The 18,986-nt window shown below is 52.1% G+C and overlaps 1 protein-coding gene across 2 annotated transcripts in view; it reads left to right on the top strand.

Annotated features, from left to right (window-relative positions):
• fbln2 (fibulin 2) overlaps window positions 1-18,398 on the top strand; it is a 36,671-nt gene extending 18,273 nt beyond the window's left edge. For both annotated transcript variants that reach the window (XM_042339756.1, XM_042339757.1), the window contains exons 5-22: window positions 56-185; window positions 896-1,091; window positions 3,915-4,121; window positions 7,503-7,604; window positions 8,098-8,199; window positions 8,815-8,949; window positions 9,714-9,851; window positions 10,522-10,656; window positions 11,445-11,582; window positions 11,923-12,057; window positions 12,475-12,612; window positions 13,073-13,216; window positions 13,580-13,708; window positions 14,734-14,859; window positions 15,187-15,306; window positions 16,539-16,667; window positions 17,193-17,316; window positions 17,868-18,398. In XM_042339756.1, the coding sequence (XP_042195690.1) occupies window positions 56-185; window positions 896-1,091; window positions 3,915-4,121; window positions 7,503-7,604; window positions 8,098-8,199; window positions 8,815-8,949; window positions 9,714-9,851; window positions 10,522-10,656; window positions 11,445-11,582; window positions 11,923-12,057; window positions 12,475-12,612; window positions 13,073-13,216; window positions 13,580-13,708; window positions 14,734-14,859; window positions 15,187-15,306; window positions 16,539-16,667; window positions 17,193-17,316; window positions 17,868-18,225 (2,686 nt within the window). In that variant the 3' untranslated portion in view covers window positions 18,226-18,398. The remainder of the gene's footprint in view (window positions 1-55; window positions 186-895; window positions 1,092-3,914; window positions 4,122-7,502; window positions 7,605-8,097; window positions 8,200-8,814; window positions 8,950-9,713; window positions 9,852-10,521; window positions 10,657-11,444; window positions 11,583-11,922; window positions 12,058-12,474; window positions 12,613-13,072; window positions 13,217-13,579; window positions 13,709-14,733; window positions 14,860-15,186; window positions 15,307-16,538; window positions 16,668-17,192; window positions 17,317-17,867) is intronic.
• Window positions 18,399-18,986: the final 588 nt, after the last annotated feature.

Consider the following 18,986-nt stretch of genomic DNA (forward strand, 5'->3'; position numbering starts at 1 on the left):
GCTGTGGCTGGCACTGGGAGTTTTGCGATGCGTAAGGTTATCATGGTGATTGCAGGATCACCCAGAGTCAGTGCTGTGTGGCGTACCTGGAGGAGAGCAGCTGTTTTGCGGGAATGACGGCAGTGAAGGAAAAGGGAACGTGCAGTGAGGATCCCAACGAAGAGTGTGGCACCAGCATGTACAAGGCGAGGAATAATAATAATAATTAATAATAATAATAATCCTCGCATTTGATGCAGCGCCTTATCACGTCCTCAAAACGTCTCAAAGCGCTGCACAGGATATATCGTAAAGTAGGAGTTCCTGTGTGTTTCGAGGGCGAAACGCGGCAGCCGATTTGCGCACAGCGGTGTCCCGTGAGTGACCCAATTTATTGGGGGTGGATTGTTGGCCAGGACACCGGGAGAGAGAGAGAAACTCCCTTCTCTTCCCTTCTCTGGGATCTTTAATGTCCACCTGAACAGGCAAACGGGGAACTCGGTTTAATGTCTCATCCGAAGGACGGCACCTCCCACAAGGCAACCCCCCAACCCCAGTGCTGCATTGTAGTGTCGTCTTAGACTATGTGATTCCACGAGCCGACGTGGGGCTCGAACCCACAAACTTCCGACTCGGAGAGGAGAGCGCTACCACTGAACCAGCCCGACACACAAGTGGAGGGGGTGGGGCACGGGAGGGGAATTGGCCGTGAATGTCTTTACTGAGAACACAAATAGTAACCACAAATTGACGTGTTCCCCAGAGCCTTCCACGTTGGGAGGACAATCCCAAGGCTCTGGACTGTTCAGTGTTTGCTCTCGAGCTGGGGGTGGTGAGGGGTGAAGAGGGTTGGGGAGAGCGAGGGGAAGAGGATGTGTATGATATTTTTTTTCCTTCCCCACCCCCCCCCTTTCAGAAATGCTGTGACTGCTGTGAGTTGGGAATTCTGTTCCGTGGCCAGGCTGGCTTGTGTGAGGGGATTCCAGCATTGGGCTACCCCTGCAGCCAGGTCTATTTAAGCTGCTGTCAGGGAGCTGGCGAGTTCGACACTCCCGAAGTAAAAAGGCCAGAGAACAAGCCTCTGCCATCGCCCACTCTGGCACCGGAGAGAGGTATGGATTCGGGGAGCCCTGTAGCGTAGTGGTTAGAGCGCTCGCCTCGCAAGCGAGAAGACACGGGTTCGATTCCTGGGCAGGGCGAAACCCCAGGCAAGTTTCCTTACTCCCTGTGCCTCTGTTTACTTGGTTGTTTGTCAATTGGTGGATCGCCAAAATGATTTGGTCACAATCCAGGCTGACACTCCGGCACAATACTGGGGGTGGGGGAGGCATCATCCTTTGGGCGAGATGTTAACCTGAGTCGGGGCCCTGTCCAGTTTTGACGTTAAAAGTCCAGCTTCACAATCAAAAAACAGAAGGGAGTTTGGCCTGGTTTCCTCGCCTCCGGATTAGTTAGCTATCTGCTTCGTGGCTGCAGTTTGTTTGTGGGACGTTCCCATAGGCAAAGTTGGCTGCCGTGTTTGCCTACAAAATACACTAGCCGTTGCTCTAGAATCTTCCCCTGTGACGTGCTTGCCGATGTTTTGACATTATAAGGCCCTGTGTCAGACACAAGGGATTGTTCGAGTTATGTCATGAAGGACGCCAGGAATGTCAGCGAGATGCAAACCGCCTTTTGCTGCAGATACAAGGAAACGCACACACACACACACACACACACATGCTTTCACTTTGTCAGAAAGCGAGCCGTGTGTTTGGAGCGAGGGTTGGGCTGGCCTCCAAGCCTGGCTCGGCCTCAGGTGGGAGCTTTGGGAATGAGGTGGAGGGAGATGTGTTTGATGTGCTCGCTGGCTTTGGCAGGAGCTGCCGGCACATTCCTCATCCCAGCCTCGTGCACCTTTGACCCGGATCAGTTCGGAACCTCGGTTTGCCGGCTGCTAACACGGGCTTGGAATCCGCCCGGAGCCACTTCAGGTGCTGATTGCCCGATTTGTGTTTTTCTGGCGAAGTTTTCAGAACCAGTTCGGCGGTGTGATGGGAAGAGGGTTGTGTGGGCCATCTGGAAGGATGAGACCCTAACAGCAATAATAGTAATCCTTGCATTTGAGACAGCGCCTTATCACATTGAGACGTCTCAAAGCGCTTCACAGGATAAGCTGTGTATTTTGTGGGCCATGCACGGCAGCCAATTGCGCGCAGCGGTGTCCATTCAATACACTTGACATTTGTACAGCGCCTCCTCACATCGGGAGGACTTCTCAAGAACTTGATCACATCAGGTGGGCTTTCTTCATTCAAACCTCTCCTGTGATTGTAACTCTGTCTTGGTATTGGGTCTGGGGATGGGATCAGGGCGAGGTCTTGGATTGGCATTGAGGTTTGGATGAGTGTTGGGATCGGGGTTATGTCTCAGATTAGGATCAGGGTCTGAGATTGGGTGACTCGGTCCAAATGGAAGCCAGAGGCCCACTGAATGTTATACTTCAGGCTGGGAACAATGAGGGGTAACAGGAGACTCCAGACAGCAACGTCTCGGGTCTTGAGGACGTCTCCACATCAGAGATAATGCGATAGGAATTGATTTGCCAACGCGTGGTGTGAGGTCTCCCAACACACACACACACCAATAAAAACAACAACAAAATTACATTTGTATAGCGCCTTTCATGTCGGGAGGACGTCCCAAGGCGTACAGACACACACACCCGCATACACCCACGCACACACAGACATACACACACACACACACACACACAGACACACACGCACACACACACAGACAGAGCTTCCAAACCTGCAACCCAGCCTCACACATCAAGGTATCAGAAATCTGGCGAACAACAAAGCATGCCCCATGTGTGTACAGAATTTACCCCCTTTGACGTCTCTGACAGTCCACCTCATAAAGCATCTTCCAACTTTTACATTTTCTTTTCTTTTTTTTTTTGCATTGTTGTTAAAAAAAAATAAGGAAAAAAATGGGCATTTGGGTTGTCAGTTGGAATGGAAAATCATCTTCACTGCCAAACCCGGCACTTTGTGTTGTTGTCCTTGAAGAGGTCACTTGCGGTTCTGTTGACTTGGCAGCGATTATCTGCCAAAGGTTTCCTGGCGATCTGACTGCCTCAACCATTCAATGTTCAAATAATAATAATAATCATAATAATCCCGGCATTTGATACAGCGACTTATCACGTCTTCGAGACGTCTCAAAGCGCTTCACAGGATATAGTGTAAAGTGAATTGACTATTGTGTATTTTGTGGGCGAAATGCTGCAACCAAAACTGTCAGTGAGCACCACAAGACACCTCTATCCCAGTACACCTCGCTTTGAGGCTGCCTCTGAACCACGCCTTTTTTGCTGCTCTGTGGGTGACCGAGGCCACTCTTCCTAGAGTTTCTCTTTGCACACCCAGGAGTTTTTTTTAACTGAAGCTATGAAGTTCTCTTCTGGTCGTGGAGTGACTGGGGGGAGAGAAGAGGACACACAGAGGAGAGCAATGAGGCTGACGCACTTGGGTTAGGGGAGGGTTTGGAACTAGGAACTGCCAACAAATTGGTGTGATGGGATAACGGTGGTTGGACGTTCTCAAAGGATTAAGGGGTGGGGGGGGTGGGGGTGTGCTTTAACATGCACTCATTTCTAATGGGATTTCTTAATAAGGAATCTTGGGGGTGGGGGAAGAAAGGGCTCCTTTTGGTAAGTGAAAGTAAATCCCTGGAGCAGATCGCATCACAGCAGAGTTATGATATTAATGGTAATAATTATAATAATCCTTGCATTTGATGTAGTGCCTTATCCTGTGCGTTTGCTTGGTAAGGAATGCTGGTGGGAATGGCTAGACTGGGTGTCCGTGGACGGAGCGCGGTTACCGCGGTGATTTTGCCAAGGCGGAGTTCCCGAAGCAACGTGTGTCTTTTTCTCTCCTGTGAAGTCGTGGAGCCAGAGACCTCGCGAGAAGCTCTCTCCATCAGTGAGGAGGAGACACAAGAGAACTCCATCACGGAAGATGACCTGGACGAGTGCACGGTCTACGCCGGCCAGCTGTGCGAGCACATCTGTTTGAACACCCCAGGGTCCTACCAGTGCTCCTGTTCCCTGGGTTACCAGCTCCAGCCTGACCAAACCTCCTGTCGATTAGGTAAGTGACCTTATTGTCCATCGGTGTCTCAGGTCACCTGCTGCTGCCTTTAGGTCCCTGGAGTGCTCCTTCACCGTTTGCGCTTATGTGTCAGGCGCTCGACTTCATCTTTTACATCAATTGTTGAGCAAAAGCAACTGAGACACTTATATAGAAAGTTTCCAATGCGGTAGTCTATTCACCCATCGTGTCTGTGTTGGGGCTCGCTCCCCCACTGGAGGTCTCTACTCTAACCCCATTCCCTGCTCTCTCTCTCTCCCCCCATTGTGTCTGTACTGGTGCTCGCTCCCCCACTGGAGCTCTCTACTCTAACCCCATTCCCCTGCTCTCTCCTTTAATACTTTCCTGCCCCACATTTTTATCCTAACCCTGTTCCAGACTCAACATTGCGGTACGCTGTGCAATGAAGATTGTTCTCTTCACCCTGTGGAGGTCTCGGAATATGAGAAGCCATTTATTGACTGGAACTAACATTTGTATCATATCCAGACACATGGTAATGGTTACAGACGGTTCTGTTTTTGTTTCCCTTAAATCACGGCCTCTGCTCATTAAGTTAAAGCAAGGCTGACTGACAATACCGCGGGCCTGTGTGACAGCTGCAATGCCTCTCCTTCGGCGGAGGCAGGAATATCAATTTCGGATTGGAAGCGGCTCACTCTGTGCCGGGTCTCTACACCTAGTGTAGGGCAGCTTGATCCTGGCACCCAGTCCACATGTAGAGTCGTGTAATAATAATAATAATAATAATCCTTGCATTTGATATAGCGCTTTTCACGTCGGGAGGATGTCCCAAAGCGCTTCACAGAACACACTGTAAAGTGAATTGACTGTATATTTGTGGGCGAACGCGGCAGCCAATTGTGCACAGCAATGTCCCACAAACACTCGTAGATTGAAAATGACCAATTTATTATTGTTTTTGGTTTTGGAGGGATTATTATTAGGCTCTGTGTGGAGTAAGGAAACTTGCCCGAGGTTTCGCCCTCTGCCTGGAATTGAACTCAGGTCTCTCACTTGCAAAGCGAGTGCTCTAACCACTGAGCTACAGGACTCCACTTAGTGCAGTGCAGTGGTTACTGTGCTCGCTTCGCAAGCGAGAGGACCCAGGTTGGATTCCTGGCAGGGCGCAACCATAGGCAACTTTCCTTACTCCACACAAACTCTGTTTACCTAGCAGTAAGTAGGTACCCATTTGTTATTAGATTGGCTGATCGCTTTCCTGGGGGTAATAATCCCTCCAAAAAAAATAATAATTTGGTCATTCAATCCACTGCTGTTTGTGGGATAATTGGCTGCCGCACTTCACCCACAAAATACACAGTCGTTACACTTTACAGTGTATTCTGTGAAGAGCTTTGAGACGTCTCGAAGACGCGATGAGGCGTTGTGTCAAATGTGAGGATTATTATCATTATTAATATTGTTTAGTGCACCAAGATTGCAAATCCTGAAAAGACAGGCAGACGCACGGATAAGGATCTATCAGGATGTCGCAGTCTTCATTCCTTAGCTCCTCCAGACACATCGTTGAGGCTGAACCTCAGCAGATTGATGATTAAAATAATTTTTACAATAAAACCCCAAATCCAACGATGTGCTTGGGCAGCGTTCCCACGTGGCTGTGTTCCAGAGCACACAACTGCACCGAATTTGGTCCCAGTTTAACAATCACCTCACAGACAGAGAGGCAAGGCCAGCGAATGGGGGAACTGGAGGCTCCACAGTGGAGGTGGTAAATTGCGTCTGAGTTCCGACTATTCAGCTCTTGTGTTAACCCACATTTTATTCCACCTCATCCCCCCCCCCCCCCTTCCATCCCCCACCCTGCAACACTCAAAGCACCCGTTTGTTCGTGCTCCCGCTAATAGGGGGCAAATAATAATAATAATCCTCGCATTTGATACAGCGCCTTATCATGTCTTCGAGTCGTCTCAAAGCGCTTCACGGGATACACTGTAAAATGAATGGACTGTGTATTTTGTGGGCGAAACGCGGCAGCCGATTGCACTGGTTTTCTAACCCATTTGTGGCATGTTAACAATTCAACAACTGTTGAATCAGCTACCAAGCATCGCAGTTACAGTCTATGCTTATCGACTGGTCCATCGCTACAGAAACAGTCACTACACCAGACCATATTTGTTTGAGAAGGTGCAAGTTCCTTCTCACCATCAACAGTAAACGTGACAGCATTCAGTGTGTGATACCAGAGGGTCAGTTTGCAAGGCGATGGGATAACAGTGTAAAGCAGCCCACATCAGACCCACACTGGGGGAGAAATTCTACCCGGGTCTAGATTCCTCCCTTAGAAACCTGTGCCCGATTGGCTGCTGGGGTTTTCCCCCCCCAAAAAACACACAGTGAATTCACTTTACAGTATATTCTGTGAAGCGCTTTGAGACGTCTCACCGATGTGATAAGGCGCTATGTCAAAGGCGAGGATTATTATTATTATTGGCATTGCAGAGCGTCCAAGAATTGGACAAAATCGTAAGGTCTTAAATTCGAAGCCTGTGTTTTTTTCTGTACGTTTGCAACAAACTTAGGGGAAATCAGTCTCGAAATGAAAGCTAACGATGAGACACTCTGAAAGTCCTTCGAAAGGACAGGCGCGCAGAGACCCTGGAGCAAACTCCGCTGCTGTGTGTTGTGGGAATGATTATTCTATCTTGGGTCAACTCAGAAGAGTTCAGTGTTATTTTCCTGTGAGTCTGAGTCACCCAGTGTTTGGGGATTTTTTTTTTGATGGTTGGTTTCCAGCCTTTACTCACTCGGTGGAAACCACCGGTGGAGACTTACAGAGGAAGCGGATGAAGAAAATGATTTGAATGAATCATCTTTCCTACCCAGCTCCACCCAAACGGTTTCAACCTGGGAAATATTTATTGACATTCATTGGCCTGCTTGTTGCACTCCGAGTTAACATAACCTGCCCCTGAGACAGCATGTGTGGCATCTCACAGCGCTTCACAGGTTATCGCTGATCTTGTGCTGTCGCTTTGGTGGAGGGAGTCAACGGGCCGATTTGCACGCAGCGAGGTCTACAAACTCCCCTCACCCCACCCCTCTCGCCCCCGCCTGCCTTTGCTTCACCGGGTCTGACCTCCTTCTTGTCCCCCGAGGCCTCCGCTCCACCCTCGGCGGCCGTGCCTTCAGCCACTACGCTCCGAGGCTCTGGAACTGCCTTCCTCACTCCCTTCGCCTCGCTCCTTCTCTTCCTATTTTCAGGTCTCTGCTGAAGGCCTTTCTTTTCGACCGCGCCTTTGGTCACCTTCCCCCCCCCCTCCCCCGGCTCAGTCCCGGGATCCGTTACTGTGAAGCGCTCTGAGATGCCACGGTTGTAGCGCACAGTGCAAACGATGTGTCCGTCTGTTACAGAGGAAGCGGATGAAGAAAATTATTTGAAAGAGGAGGAGCGTGTGAAGGACAACTCCACTCACACTCAGCCTGTGGACACCGTGGACAAGGACCTGTGTAGAGGTGAGGCTTCTCGCTCAGACACAGGGATATCTCCGCGTGTGGGTGGCGTGCGTTTGGAGAGCTCTCGGTGATCTGGTTCGGATACTCGTGAGCACGGTGACGGGTTTAACAGTTTGTGTGTGCGTGTCTTGCCCTCTCTCTACCGAGCTTTAAATCCCACTTTATCCAGCGATTCAGCGGATTCACAGTAAAGTGTAGTGATTTTGTAGGCAAAAGGATGATTGAGAGGAGAGAGAGAGTTGGGAAGAGGGATTATTGAGTGAACCTAATTACCAATAAATTATAATAATAAATAATAATAATTAATAATAAATAACGGCTCAGCATCGTGCGCTCTGGGACTCTACCTTGCGTGAGGGGCGCCGAGTTGTTATCGCCATTGACGTTAAGGAGACAAGCCAGGGAAATGGGATCGAAGCAGATGTCGATTGGTCAGCACTGTGAGAGGGACGGATATCCAGATGTGCTGACCCAGATGTGTGGGTTCTTACAGATTCCAACCCGTGCATGCACAACTGCACACAGCTGGGAGACGGAGTCAGCTGCTCCTGCCGGGATGGTTACCGGCTGCTGTCCGATCACACCTCCTGCGACGGTGAGCGAACATTCCAGAAACCAGGCAGAGTCATCTTACAGGGCATTGGGCAGCGAAATCAGGAAGCAAGTTTTCCCATAAAGGGGAGCGGGAATCCCTCCCTCCCTCCCTCCCTCAAAAGGCTGTGGATTATTGCTGGATCCATTCCCATTTCCCAGACTGAGGTGGAGGTGGAGGTTGTTAGGTCAGAGGATCAAGCGATATGAGGTAAATGCAGGTAATTGGACTTGAGGTACAGATCAGCCGTGATCTAATAGAGTGGCGGAACAGGCTGGAGGGGCTGAATGGTCACAGCTGGTTTGGAGCAAGCGACGGAACCCAAAAGAAAAAGAAATATATATCATAATCATAATTTGGTCACTTAATCCACGACTGTTTGTGGGACACCCCCGTGCGCAATTAGCTGCCGCGTTTCGCCCACAAAACACACAGTCACTACGCTTTACAGTATATTCTGTGGAGCTCTTCGAGATGTCTCGAAGACGTGATAAGGCGCCGTATCAAATGCGATACGTGCCCCCACCATACACAGTTTCCCCGTGTGCTGGAGGTTGAGAGGGTCTTTACTGTAAGTTGGAAGTTGACGTCTCGTGTCTGGTCTCTCTTTCCCCCCAGATGTTAATGAGTGTCTGACGGATTCTCACAGCTGTTCGCTGGGCGAGATCTGCATCAACACCTTCGGCTCCTTCAGGTGCCAGCGAGAGATTGTCTGCGGTCCCGGCTTCCAACGGAAGGACAACCATTGCCAAGGTGCCCGTCAGCCTCCGCGCTGATCCTGAATCCTGAAGCAGTCTAGTCTCCCGGGCTGAGATATCCAGTGTAATATCGTGGCTGTGTACAAAGTTAAACTGGATTGACACAGTTAATAATAAATAAACTCAGAACAGTACTTCAGGATGCCCCAAGGCAGCAAAACAAAATGGTCATTCAATCCCTGACTGTTTGTGGGTCGATTGGCAGATCGCTTTCCAGGGGTAATAATCCCTCCAAAAAGAAACCTCGAACCTTTTTCTGGGGCGCTGCTATGCGCAATTGGCTGCCGCGTTTCCCTCACTGGATACACAGTCACTACACTTTGCAGTATATTCTGTGAAGCGCTTCGAGAGGTCTCGAAGACGTGATAAGGCGCCGTATCAAATGCGAGGGTTATCGTTGCTTATTATAAAAGGTGTGGGATCACTTCGGCTCAACCTGTCCCGGTGTGAACGTCGCTGGCTCGGTGCTCGCCTCGTTGGGCAATTTTTTTTCAATCGCAAGTGCTTACAACATAACATAACATAACATCATTTGTTCATTTGTGCACAATTCACTTTGCATTTAATTGCAGTGGCAAAACAATTCACTGGACTTCACAGCAGTTATTTGTGAAGTGCTTTGAGATGCGTTGATGTGATAAGGTGCTGTAGAGTCCTTTGTAACTGACTATCTATCTGTGTGTGTGTGTGTGTGTGTGTGTCTGTCTGTGTGTTTGTGTGTGTGTGTGTCTGTGTGTGTCTGTGTCTGTGTGTGTGTAGACGTGGATGAGTGTATGTTTGGTACCCACAACTGCTCAACGGAAGAATCCTGTGTGAACAGCGAAGGCTCGTTCCAGTGTGTGGCGGCCGAGGTCTGCAAACAGGGGTTGATCCGCAATAGCAATGGTGACTGTGTGGGTAAGCTGTTTGTTTGGCATTTGCTATCTCCCAACACGGCATCCGGTCTCCATTTCTCCCCCCACCCACCACCCCAACCATACACATTCTCCCACCCCCCCCCCCACACGCACGCATTGTGGAGTCCTGTAGCTCAGTGGTTAGAGCGCCCACCTCACAAGCGAGAGATCTGGGTTCGATTCCAGGCAGATCAGGGCAAAATCTTGGGCAAGTTTCCTTACTCCGCTCGCCTGATAATAATCCCTCAAGAAAAAAACCCAATAATAATTTGGTCACTTCAATCCACGGCTGTTTGTGGGGACACTGCTGTGCGCAATTGGCTGCTGCATTTCGCCCACAAATATACAGTCAATTCACTTCACAGTATATCCTGTGAAGTGCTTTGAGACGTTCAGAAGACCTGAAAAGCGCAATGTCAAATTCAAGGATTATTATTATTATTATTATATTCACCCGCCCCATACGTGTTCCCCCCCAGGATACCCGTCAGTCTCCTCTGGGACGCTACCCTGGGTGAGGGGCACTATATAAATGCAAGTTGTCGTCGTCGTCGTCCCCCGCCCCATACGTGCCCCCACCATACGCAGTTTCCCCGTGTGCTGGAGGTTGAGAGGGTCTTTACTGTAAGTTGGAAGTTGACGTCTCGTGTCTGGTCTCTCTTTCCCCCCAGATGTTAATGAGTGTCTGACGGATTCTCACAGCTGTTCGCTGGGCGAGATCTGCATCAACACCTTCGGCTCCTTCAGGTGCCAGCGAGAGATTGTCTGCGGTCCCGGCTTCCAACGGAAGGACAACCATTGCCAAGGTGCCCGTCAGCGCCCGCGCTGATCCTGAATCCTGAAGCAGTCTAGTCTCCCGGGCTGAGATATCCAGTGTAATATCGTGGCTGTGTACAAAGTTAAACTGGATTGACACAGTTAATAATAAACAAACTCAGAACAGTACTTCAGGATGCCCCAAGGCAGCAAAACAAAATGGTCATTCAATCCCTGACTGTTTGTGGGTCGATTGGCAGATCGCTTTCCAGGGGTAATAATCCCTCCAAAAAGAAACCTCGAACCTTTTTCTGGGGCGCTGCTATGCGCAATTGGCTGCCGCGTTTCCCTCACTGGATACACAGTCACTACACTTTGCAGTATATTCTGTGAAGCGCTTCGAGAGGTCTCGAAGACGTGATAAGGCGCCGTATCAAATGCGAGGGTTATCGTTGCTTATTATAAAAGGTGTGGGATCACTTCGGCTCAACCTGTCCCGGTGTGAACGTCGCTGGCTCGGTGCTCGCCTCGTTGGGCAATTTTTTTTCAATCGCAAGTGCTTACAACATAACATAACATAACATCATTTGTTCATTTGTGCACAATTCACTTTGCATTTAATTGCAGTGGCAAAACAATTCACTGGACTTCACAGCAGTTATTTGTGAAGTGCTTTGAGATGCGTTGATGTGATAAGGTGCTGTAAAGAGTCCTTTGTAACTGACTATCTATCTGTCTGTGTGTCTGTGTGTGTGTGTGTCTGTCTGTGTCTGTGTGTGTGTGTCTGTGTGTCTGTGTGTGTGTCTGTGTGTGTGTCTGTGTGTGTGTGTGTGTGTAGACGTGGATGAGTGTATGTTTGGTACCCACAACTGCTCAACGGAAGAATCCTGTGTGAACAGCGAAGGCTCGTTCCAGTGTGTGGCGGCCGAGGTCTGCAAACAGGGGTTGATCCGCAATAGCAATGGTGACTGTGTGGGTAAGCTGTTTGTTTGGCATTTGCTCCCTCCCAACACGGCATCCGGTCTCCATTTCTCCCCCCCCCCCCACCACCCCAACCATACACATTCTCCCACCCCCCCACACACACACACGCATTCACCCCCCCTATGTGTTCCCCCCCCAAAGTACCTGTCAGTCTCCTCTGTGGGACGCTACCCTGGGTGAGGGGCGCTATGTAAGTGCAAGTTGTTGCTGTCGTCCCCCCCCGCCCCATACGTGCCCCCACCATACGCAGTTTCCCCGTGTGCTGGAGGTTGAGAGGGTCTTTACTGTAAGTTGGAAGTTGACGTCTCGTGTCTGGTCTCTCTTTCCCCCAGATGTTAATGAGTGTCTGACGGATTCTCACAGCTGTTCGCTGGGCGAGATCTGCATCAACACCTTCGGCTCCTTCAGGTGCCAGCGAGAGATTGTCTGCGGTCCCGGCTTCCAACGCAAGGACAACCATTGCCAAGGTGCCCGTCAGCGCCCGCGCTGATCCTGAATCCTGAAGCAGTCTAGTCTCCCGGGCTGAGATATCCAGTGTAATATCGCTTTGAGACGTCTCAACGACGTGATAAGGCGCTGTAGCAACGCAAGGATTATTATTATTACAGAGCAAGAGGAACGCGGGTTTAGAGTCACAAAGGGAGCAATTTCAGGACAGACGCTGGGAAGTTTTTCTTTACCCAAAGGGGAATGAACGAGTGGAACTGGAAGGGTGGTTCAGGCCAGGACTCTGGGAATCATGTGAAATCCTACAATGGGAGCACTGGGATTCTGAGGCCTGAGATGAGCCACACTGAGCCTCTGTGTGTGTGTGTGTGTGTGTGTGGGTGTGTGTGTGCTCTTGTGCATCGCTGACCCTAACTCTCAGCTCTTTCCCTTTGCAGATATTGACGAGTGTGAGCAAGGGACTCACAACTGTGCCGCGGGCTACGATTGTGTGAACACTCCCAGCTCGTTCCACTGCCGGTCCAGGGCCCAGTGCTCGGAGGGCTTCCTCCAGGACGCACAGGGCCATTGCCACGGTAACGGGCCGCCAACTGGACAGAGAGCGACGGGGAATCGCCCAAACATTAGTCTCTGCTTTTGGGTGGGGCAGTGCGGGGTGGGGTGGTGGGGGGTGGGGGGGGGGGGGGTGGGGTGGGGTGGGGCGGGGTGGGGCGGGGCGGGGTGGGGCGGGGGGGTGTGAGGTGTTGGACCGGCAGCTGATTCTTTACCCAATGCGGGGGTGGGGAGACGGTGGGTTTGACCCCCCCGCAACCAGCGAGATCACTGGTGTACAGAGAGAGAGCGACCCACAAGCAAAGTGGTTTGGGAGGTCGGCAACGGCCATTTAGCCGGACTGGAAGGTGGTTAAAGGGGGCGCGGGTGGGGGTCGGGAATGGCAGTGGAAAGCGGGCGGGAGTTGTGGGACCTCTCGCTCCTGACGCCTTGACCCTTGAAGGTCTGGCTTTGACCTGTTGCCGTGTGTGCGTCCGTGTGCAGATATTAACGAGTGCAGCAGACTGGCTCAGCCCTGCACTCCCGGGTTCAACTGCATCAACACCGTCGGCTCCTACACCTGTCAGAACTACATGATCACCTGCGGGAGAGGATACCACGCCAGCCCGGAGGGCACCCGCTGTGTGGGTAAGAGACTGGCAGCCGGGGCGCGCTGAGAGCCCAGGCACACACAAACACAACAACGCCGGCCAAGCGCCGGGACATAAACGCAGGTTTGACGTTGACCGCCGCGTGTTTTGCGGGCGAGAACGCGGCGGCCAAATCTCACGCCCGCGCGCGGCGGCTCCCGCTTCGCGGCGTGTCCCGCGAAGCGCTTGGAGTCGCTTCTCAGCGACCACCGTGGCAGTGACCACGCGCGAACGGTTACGCGGGTCGCGCTTTGCAAACTCCCGGCTGAATCGATCGAGGACTGGCGGGGTGTGGGGGTGGGGCGGGGGTGGTGGTGTGTGTGTGTGTGTGGGTGTGAAACCCCTTTTTGTGTGCCGACAGATATCGACGAGTGCCAGACCGGTTTGCACCGTTGCGGGGAAGGGCAGCAGTGCCACAACGCTCCGGGCAGTTACAGGTGCGACTGCAAGAGCGGGTACCAATACAACGCACTCAGCAGGACGTGCATCGGTGAGCACAGACGGACGGACCAGGGGCTGGTCCCCGCCGCTCAACACGTCCGCACCGCACCGCACGTCCCCAAGGCCTCAGCTCCTGCCAACCTGCGCCTAATACCCTCCCGGAGTTCAGCCATCGCATCCGAGCACCCAGTACAGACACGGGAGAGAGAGAGAGAGAGAGGGAGAGCAGGGGATGGGGTTAGAGTAGAGAGCTCCAGTGGGGGAGCGAGCCCCAGCACAGACACGATGGGGGGAGAGAGAGAGAGAGAGAGGGAGAGCAGGGGATGGGGTTCGAGTAGAGAGATACACAAATGACGAGAGGATGCGAGTCAGGTCCTTGTTGACCGTTCCATAAGACGAGCGAGAGTGCGGAACGTGAAGCCTATCACCCGACTTGGACCCTTCACCGAATCCCTTCCTGCCTCTGATTCCCTGAAAGCCTCTGGTGATGGAGCCCTGACACCACAGGATCGCAGCGCAGAGTGTGTGGTTCGAGCTGTGGGCAGGTGGACATCAGATCACACACACACACACATAGCGCACCCATTGCCCTGTGTGGCCCCTCGTGCTCTAGCTCCCCCGTGTGGTGCGACAGGTTCATCACAAGTCAATTTGGATGACTTGGGAACTACCGTATCTCCAGTTTTTCTGGGCACAAAATCTCTATTTTTATATATATATATATAAAAAGAGGTGAAAAGAGCTCTTTTATCTCTTTATCTGGCTCTCTCTTGCCATCGCTATCTCTCTCCGTCTCGCTCACTTTCTCTACCCCTCTCTCCATCATCCCTATCTCTTTCTGTCTACTTTTATCTCTCTAGCCCCTCACTCTCTCTTTTTGTCTCTCCCTCTCTATCTATTTCTCTCTCTCTCTCTGTGTCTCTCTCGCTATCTAACGGGTTCCGCATTTTCCCAGGAACTCAATGTGAAGGAATGTTTCCTGACCTAACCTCGAGCTGATCTGTTAGGATGTTCCCCTGCGCTGTGGCCACCTGGACTTTCCCTGCTCACTGTGCCTGGTTTTGCCGTTGACAGATGTGAACGAGTGCTGGCGATATCCGGGCCGCCTGTGTGCCCACACCTGTGAGAACACCCCCGGCTCCTATTACTGCTCCTGCAGTATGGGCTTCCGGCTCAGTGCCGACCGCAAGAACTGTGAAGGTAAAGAGTGGAGGGGGTCAGGGGAAGGGGGAGGGGATCGGGGAGGGGGGAGGAAAAGGTAACGGACATCACCAGGTGATCATATGGCAAAGGGAACCTGCATAGCTCATAAAATAACAACACATTAACTCTTTTCTCTGCATTGGTGGAGGTGGGGGGGGGGAGAGAGAGAGCAGGGAATGGGGTTAGAGTAGAGAGCTCCAGTGGGGGAGCGAGCCCCAGCATAGACACGATGGGGAGTAAAGGTTTACAATTCTGCGTAACCTTACGCGATGGAGCAACACAGGCGTTTGGAGAGTTTCTAACCAGTTCCTGACTCTCTGACAGATGTGAATGAGTGTGAGAGCTCCCCGTGCGGCCAGGAATGCGCCAATGTGTACGGTTCTTATCAGTGTTACTGCAGACTGGGCTTCCAACTCAGCCAGCTGGACGGACACTCCTGCACAGGTACCCGCTCACATCCTCACGCTTTTGTCATCTCTCTTCGCTGAGTGCTGTCCAGTCCTAGTCAGAACCCCTGCCCCCACCCCCCCCCCACCGACTACACACCATCCTGCTCCGCACCCAACCTCTGTGAGCCCCCTAAACCCCCTACCAACCCGCCCGCTCCCTCGCTCCCCACTCACCCCCACCACCATGCCTCCTTTAAGGCCCGCCTCAAGACCCTCCATCCCTCTTGATTGCATTTGCAACTCGGTTGCAGACCCTTCACTGTCCAGCACTTTGGGAGGTCCCCCCCCCCCCGACGTGAAAGGCTCCGTGCAGATGTCACTTGTTGTTGTTGACGTCGAGTTACCGGGGGAATGGAGGGGTGGTGTGGGGGGGAGGGGTCTGGTTCACTGTGTAAAGTGTGAGGTCTTCATGATGAGCGCATTGCGAAACAGTGCTGTGTGCGTGTGTGTGCGTGTGTGTGTGCGTGTGTGTGTGCTTGTGTGCGTGTGTGTGTGCGTGTGTGATGGGCGAGGGACTGTGGGTACTGTGCTAGGTCTGTGGTGTGGTTCAAGCGCTGTGAGATGCTACCCTGAGTGAGGGGCGCTCTGTAAATGCGACTTGTGGTGGTGGTGGTTGTTGTTGTTGTTGTTTGGTAGCTGGTGCGTCTCAGTGAGCTCCATTGCGTCAGCCCACGCGGCAGAATTCAGCCGTTGAGCGTAGTCGGAGGGCCCTGTGCTCACTGAGAGCATTATCCACTCCGTGATATTCCATCAGTAGGAAAGGAAATCAGTGACTGATCGACACGGTGTCTCACTGATATCAATAGCCTCCGGTAAACGGTCACGTACTAATCCGATCGTTTGCCCGAAAACGCCCAACATTGTGGTTCCAATGGCTAAACAAACCCTAACAAACAGCGGGAAGTTATCGTTGGAGCAGACCGAGGTGGTTGCGGGCGGGAGGTAAACTCCCTTCTCTTTTCCGACACAGACATGGGATCTTTACCACCTGCCTGACCAGGTACAGACGGGACCTCAGGTTAATGTCTCATCTGAAGGACGCAACCTCTGACAATGCTGTTCCCCACCACCCCCCCACCCCAGCTCCGCCGCACCCCACCAGCTCTGTGCTGGAGTGTCAATGAGTGTAGATGACTGGACCAGAGATCAGAGAGGCAGTGGGGAGGTGTCTCTTGTCTCTTTTCCAATGAGCCGCCAGGCCTCTGACTGTGTTGGCTTGTGTTGCAGATATTGATGAGTGCACCCAGAGTGGGGGAGCACTGTGTATGTACCGCTGTCTCAACGTGCCTGGCAGCTACACCTGTGCCTGTCCTGAGGTGGGTTACACCACCTCACCCAACGGAAGGTCCTGTGTAGGTAAGGTTCAACTCAACCCGGATCAGCCCTCTCACCCGCTCCACCAATCACCTTCACCATCACCGGAGACAGGGGCAGGGCACGGGTGCAGAGAGGTGGGGCATGGGCAGGGGTGGGACAAACCGAGGGACCCTGGACTGTGAAATGTTTTAGCACAAATGGTCATATTTAAGAGAATGGAAAAATCAAGGTCAAATATTATTAACAAGTGCAGGGGGAGAGCGCAGGGAATGGGGATAGAGGAGAGAGCTCCAGTGGGGGAGCGAGCCCCAGCACAGACACGATGGGGGGGAGAGAGAGAGAGAGAGAGCAGGGAATGGGGATAGAGGACAGCGCTCCAGTGGGGGAGCGAACCCCAGCACAGACACGATGGGGGGAGAGAGAGAGAGAGAGAGAGAGCAGGGAATGGGGATAGAGGAGCGAGCTCCAGTGGGGGGGCGAGCCCCAGCACAGACAGGATGGGGGCGGGGGGAGAAGAGAGATCAAGCAATCACTCTTTAACACTTATTATGATCTTCCCCTTAGATATTGATGAATGTGCTATAGGATCACACAACTGCTCGGCATCTGAGACGTGCTTCAATATTGAAGGGGGTTTCAGGTGCCTGATGCTGGATTGTCCCCCCAACTACAGACGAACTGGTGATACGTAAGTGCCCGCAAAAGCCTCTCGCTCTCGGCTCCAAATCCGTTGCCTTAAGGTTGAGGTTTGTGCCGGGGGTTTAGGGACATTCATTCTTCCCTTTATCTGGGAGTCGTTTTTCCGCATTTCAAATTTGAAAACAAAATTCTCCCAAAATTAAGTCCAACTTGGAGAACTTCCTTTAAAATTCCAGAGGATTCGAAGGCTCCGGGCAAGGCATCGACCTGAGGTGAACTTTTATGATTGTTTGGGAGTGTGCGTGTAGGTTTGTACGTGTGTGTGTGTGTGTGTGTGTGTGTGTGTGTGTGTGTGTGTGTACAGGTGTGTGTGAGTGTGTCATCAGTGTGCGAATGTACCTGTGTGTATAGGTATTTGTGAGTGTGTAATCAGCGCGCGTGTGTGTGTGTAGCTGTGTGTATAGGTGTGTGTGAGTACGTAATCATGCGTGTGTGTGTGTAGCTGTGTGCGTACAGGTGAGTGTGTAATCAGCGTATGTATATGTAACTGTGTGTGCAGGTGTGTAATCAGCGTATGTGTGTGTGTTGCTCTCCCCTAAGGCGTTGTGAGAGAATCAGCTGCAACAACTACATGGACTGTCAGAACATCCCGGTCAGAATCACCTTCTACCATCTCAGCTTCTCCACCAACGTACAGATCCCCAGCACCATCTTCCGCATCTCCCCCTCGCCCGCGTACGTGGGGGACAGCATCTCACTCAGCATCGCCAAGGGCGACCCCGAGGGGCACTTCGGGACCCGCAAGCTGAACGCCTACACGGGCACCGTGTCTGCTCAGCGGCCGTTCCGGGAAGCCAAGGACTTCCTGCTGGACGTCGAGATGAAACTGTGGCGTCAGGGCTCGCTCACTTCCTTCCTCGCTAAAATCTATGTGTTCGTCACCGCTCCTCCTTTCTAAGCCTCCGCCGCTCACACACCCACACCCACACCCCCCCCCCCAAACACACACAGCCTTTCATCCCTTCCCTGCTCGCGCTCGCTCACACGCAACACATTGCCAACGTGTCTTGACTCCCGTTTCCCGCAAGGACCCACGCCCCCCACCCCAAAAAAAAATAATAATAATAATGATGATGATGTGGTCGATCGACCCACCACTGTTTGTGGGGGGTGGGGGGGGGGGGGGAAACGTCGCTGTGCGCAATTGGCTGCTGGGTTTGGCCCACCGAAACACACAGTCACTCCACTTTACAGTGTATCCTGTGAAGCGGGTGGAGATGTCTCAATGACGTGATGAGGCTCCATATCAAATGTGAGGATTATCATTATTATTATTGTTATTATTACTATTATTATTATTTCACCGTGGACGCTTTCTCACTCTGTCGCGACCAGGATATATACTGATGTTTGTAAAGTAACTTAAATCTGTGCTGAGCTGAGCTGCCTTGTGTGTGTTGCTAAGTGTTTGGATTCTGTGCTGGGGGGGGGGGTTTGCAGGGGCAGAGGGTGGCGGTGGGGGTAGGGGGCGGTGGGGGAGAGCGTTGTGATTCCTTTCTTTACGATGGCTAACGGGGAACGAACCCGCAGTAATGATTTCACGGTGTCAGGGTTAGGTGTGTGTGGGATCGGGTGTCTGGGCACATGCAATTTTTTTTATATATTTAGTAAAAAGCCGTAGAGAAGACACGGAAGCCAGATGCCACCGAGAGAGTGAGA

The sequence above is a fragment of the Callorhinchus milii genome, unplaced genomic scaffold (genome assembly GCF_018977255.1).
Source record: "Callorhinchus milii isolate IMCB2004 unplaced genomic scaffold, IMCB_Cmil_1.0 Scaffold12, whole genome shotgun sequence".
NCBI lineage: Eukaryota > Metazoa > Chordata > Chondrichthyes > Chimaeriformes > Callorhinchidae > Callorhinchus > Callorhinchus milii.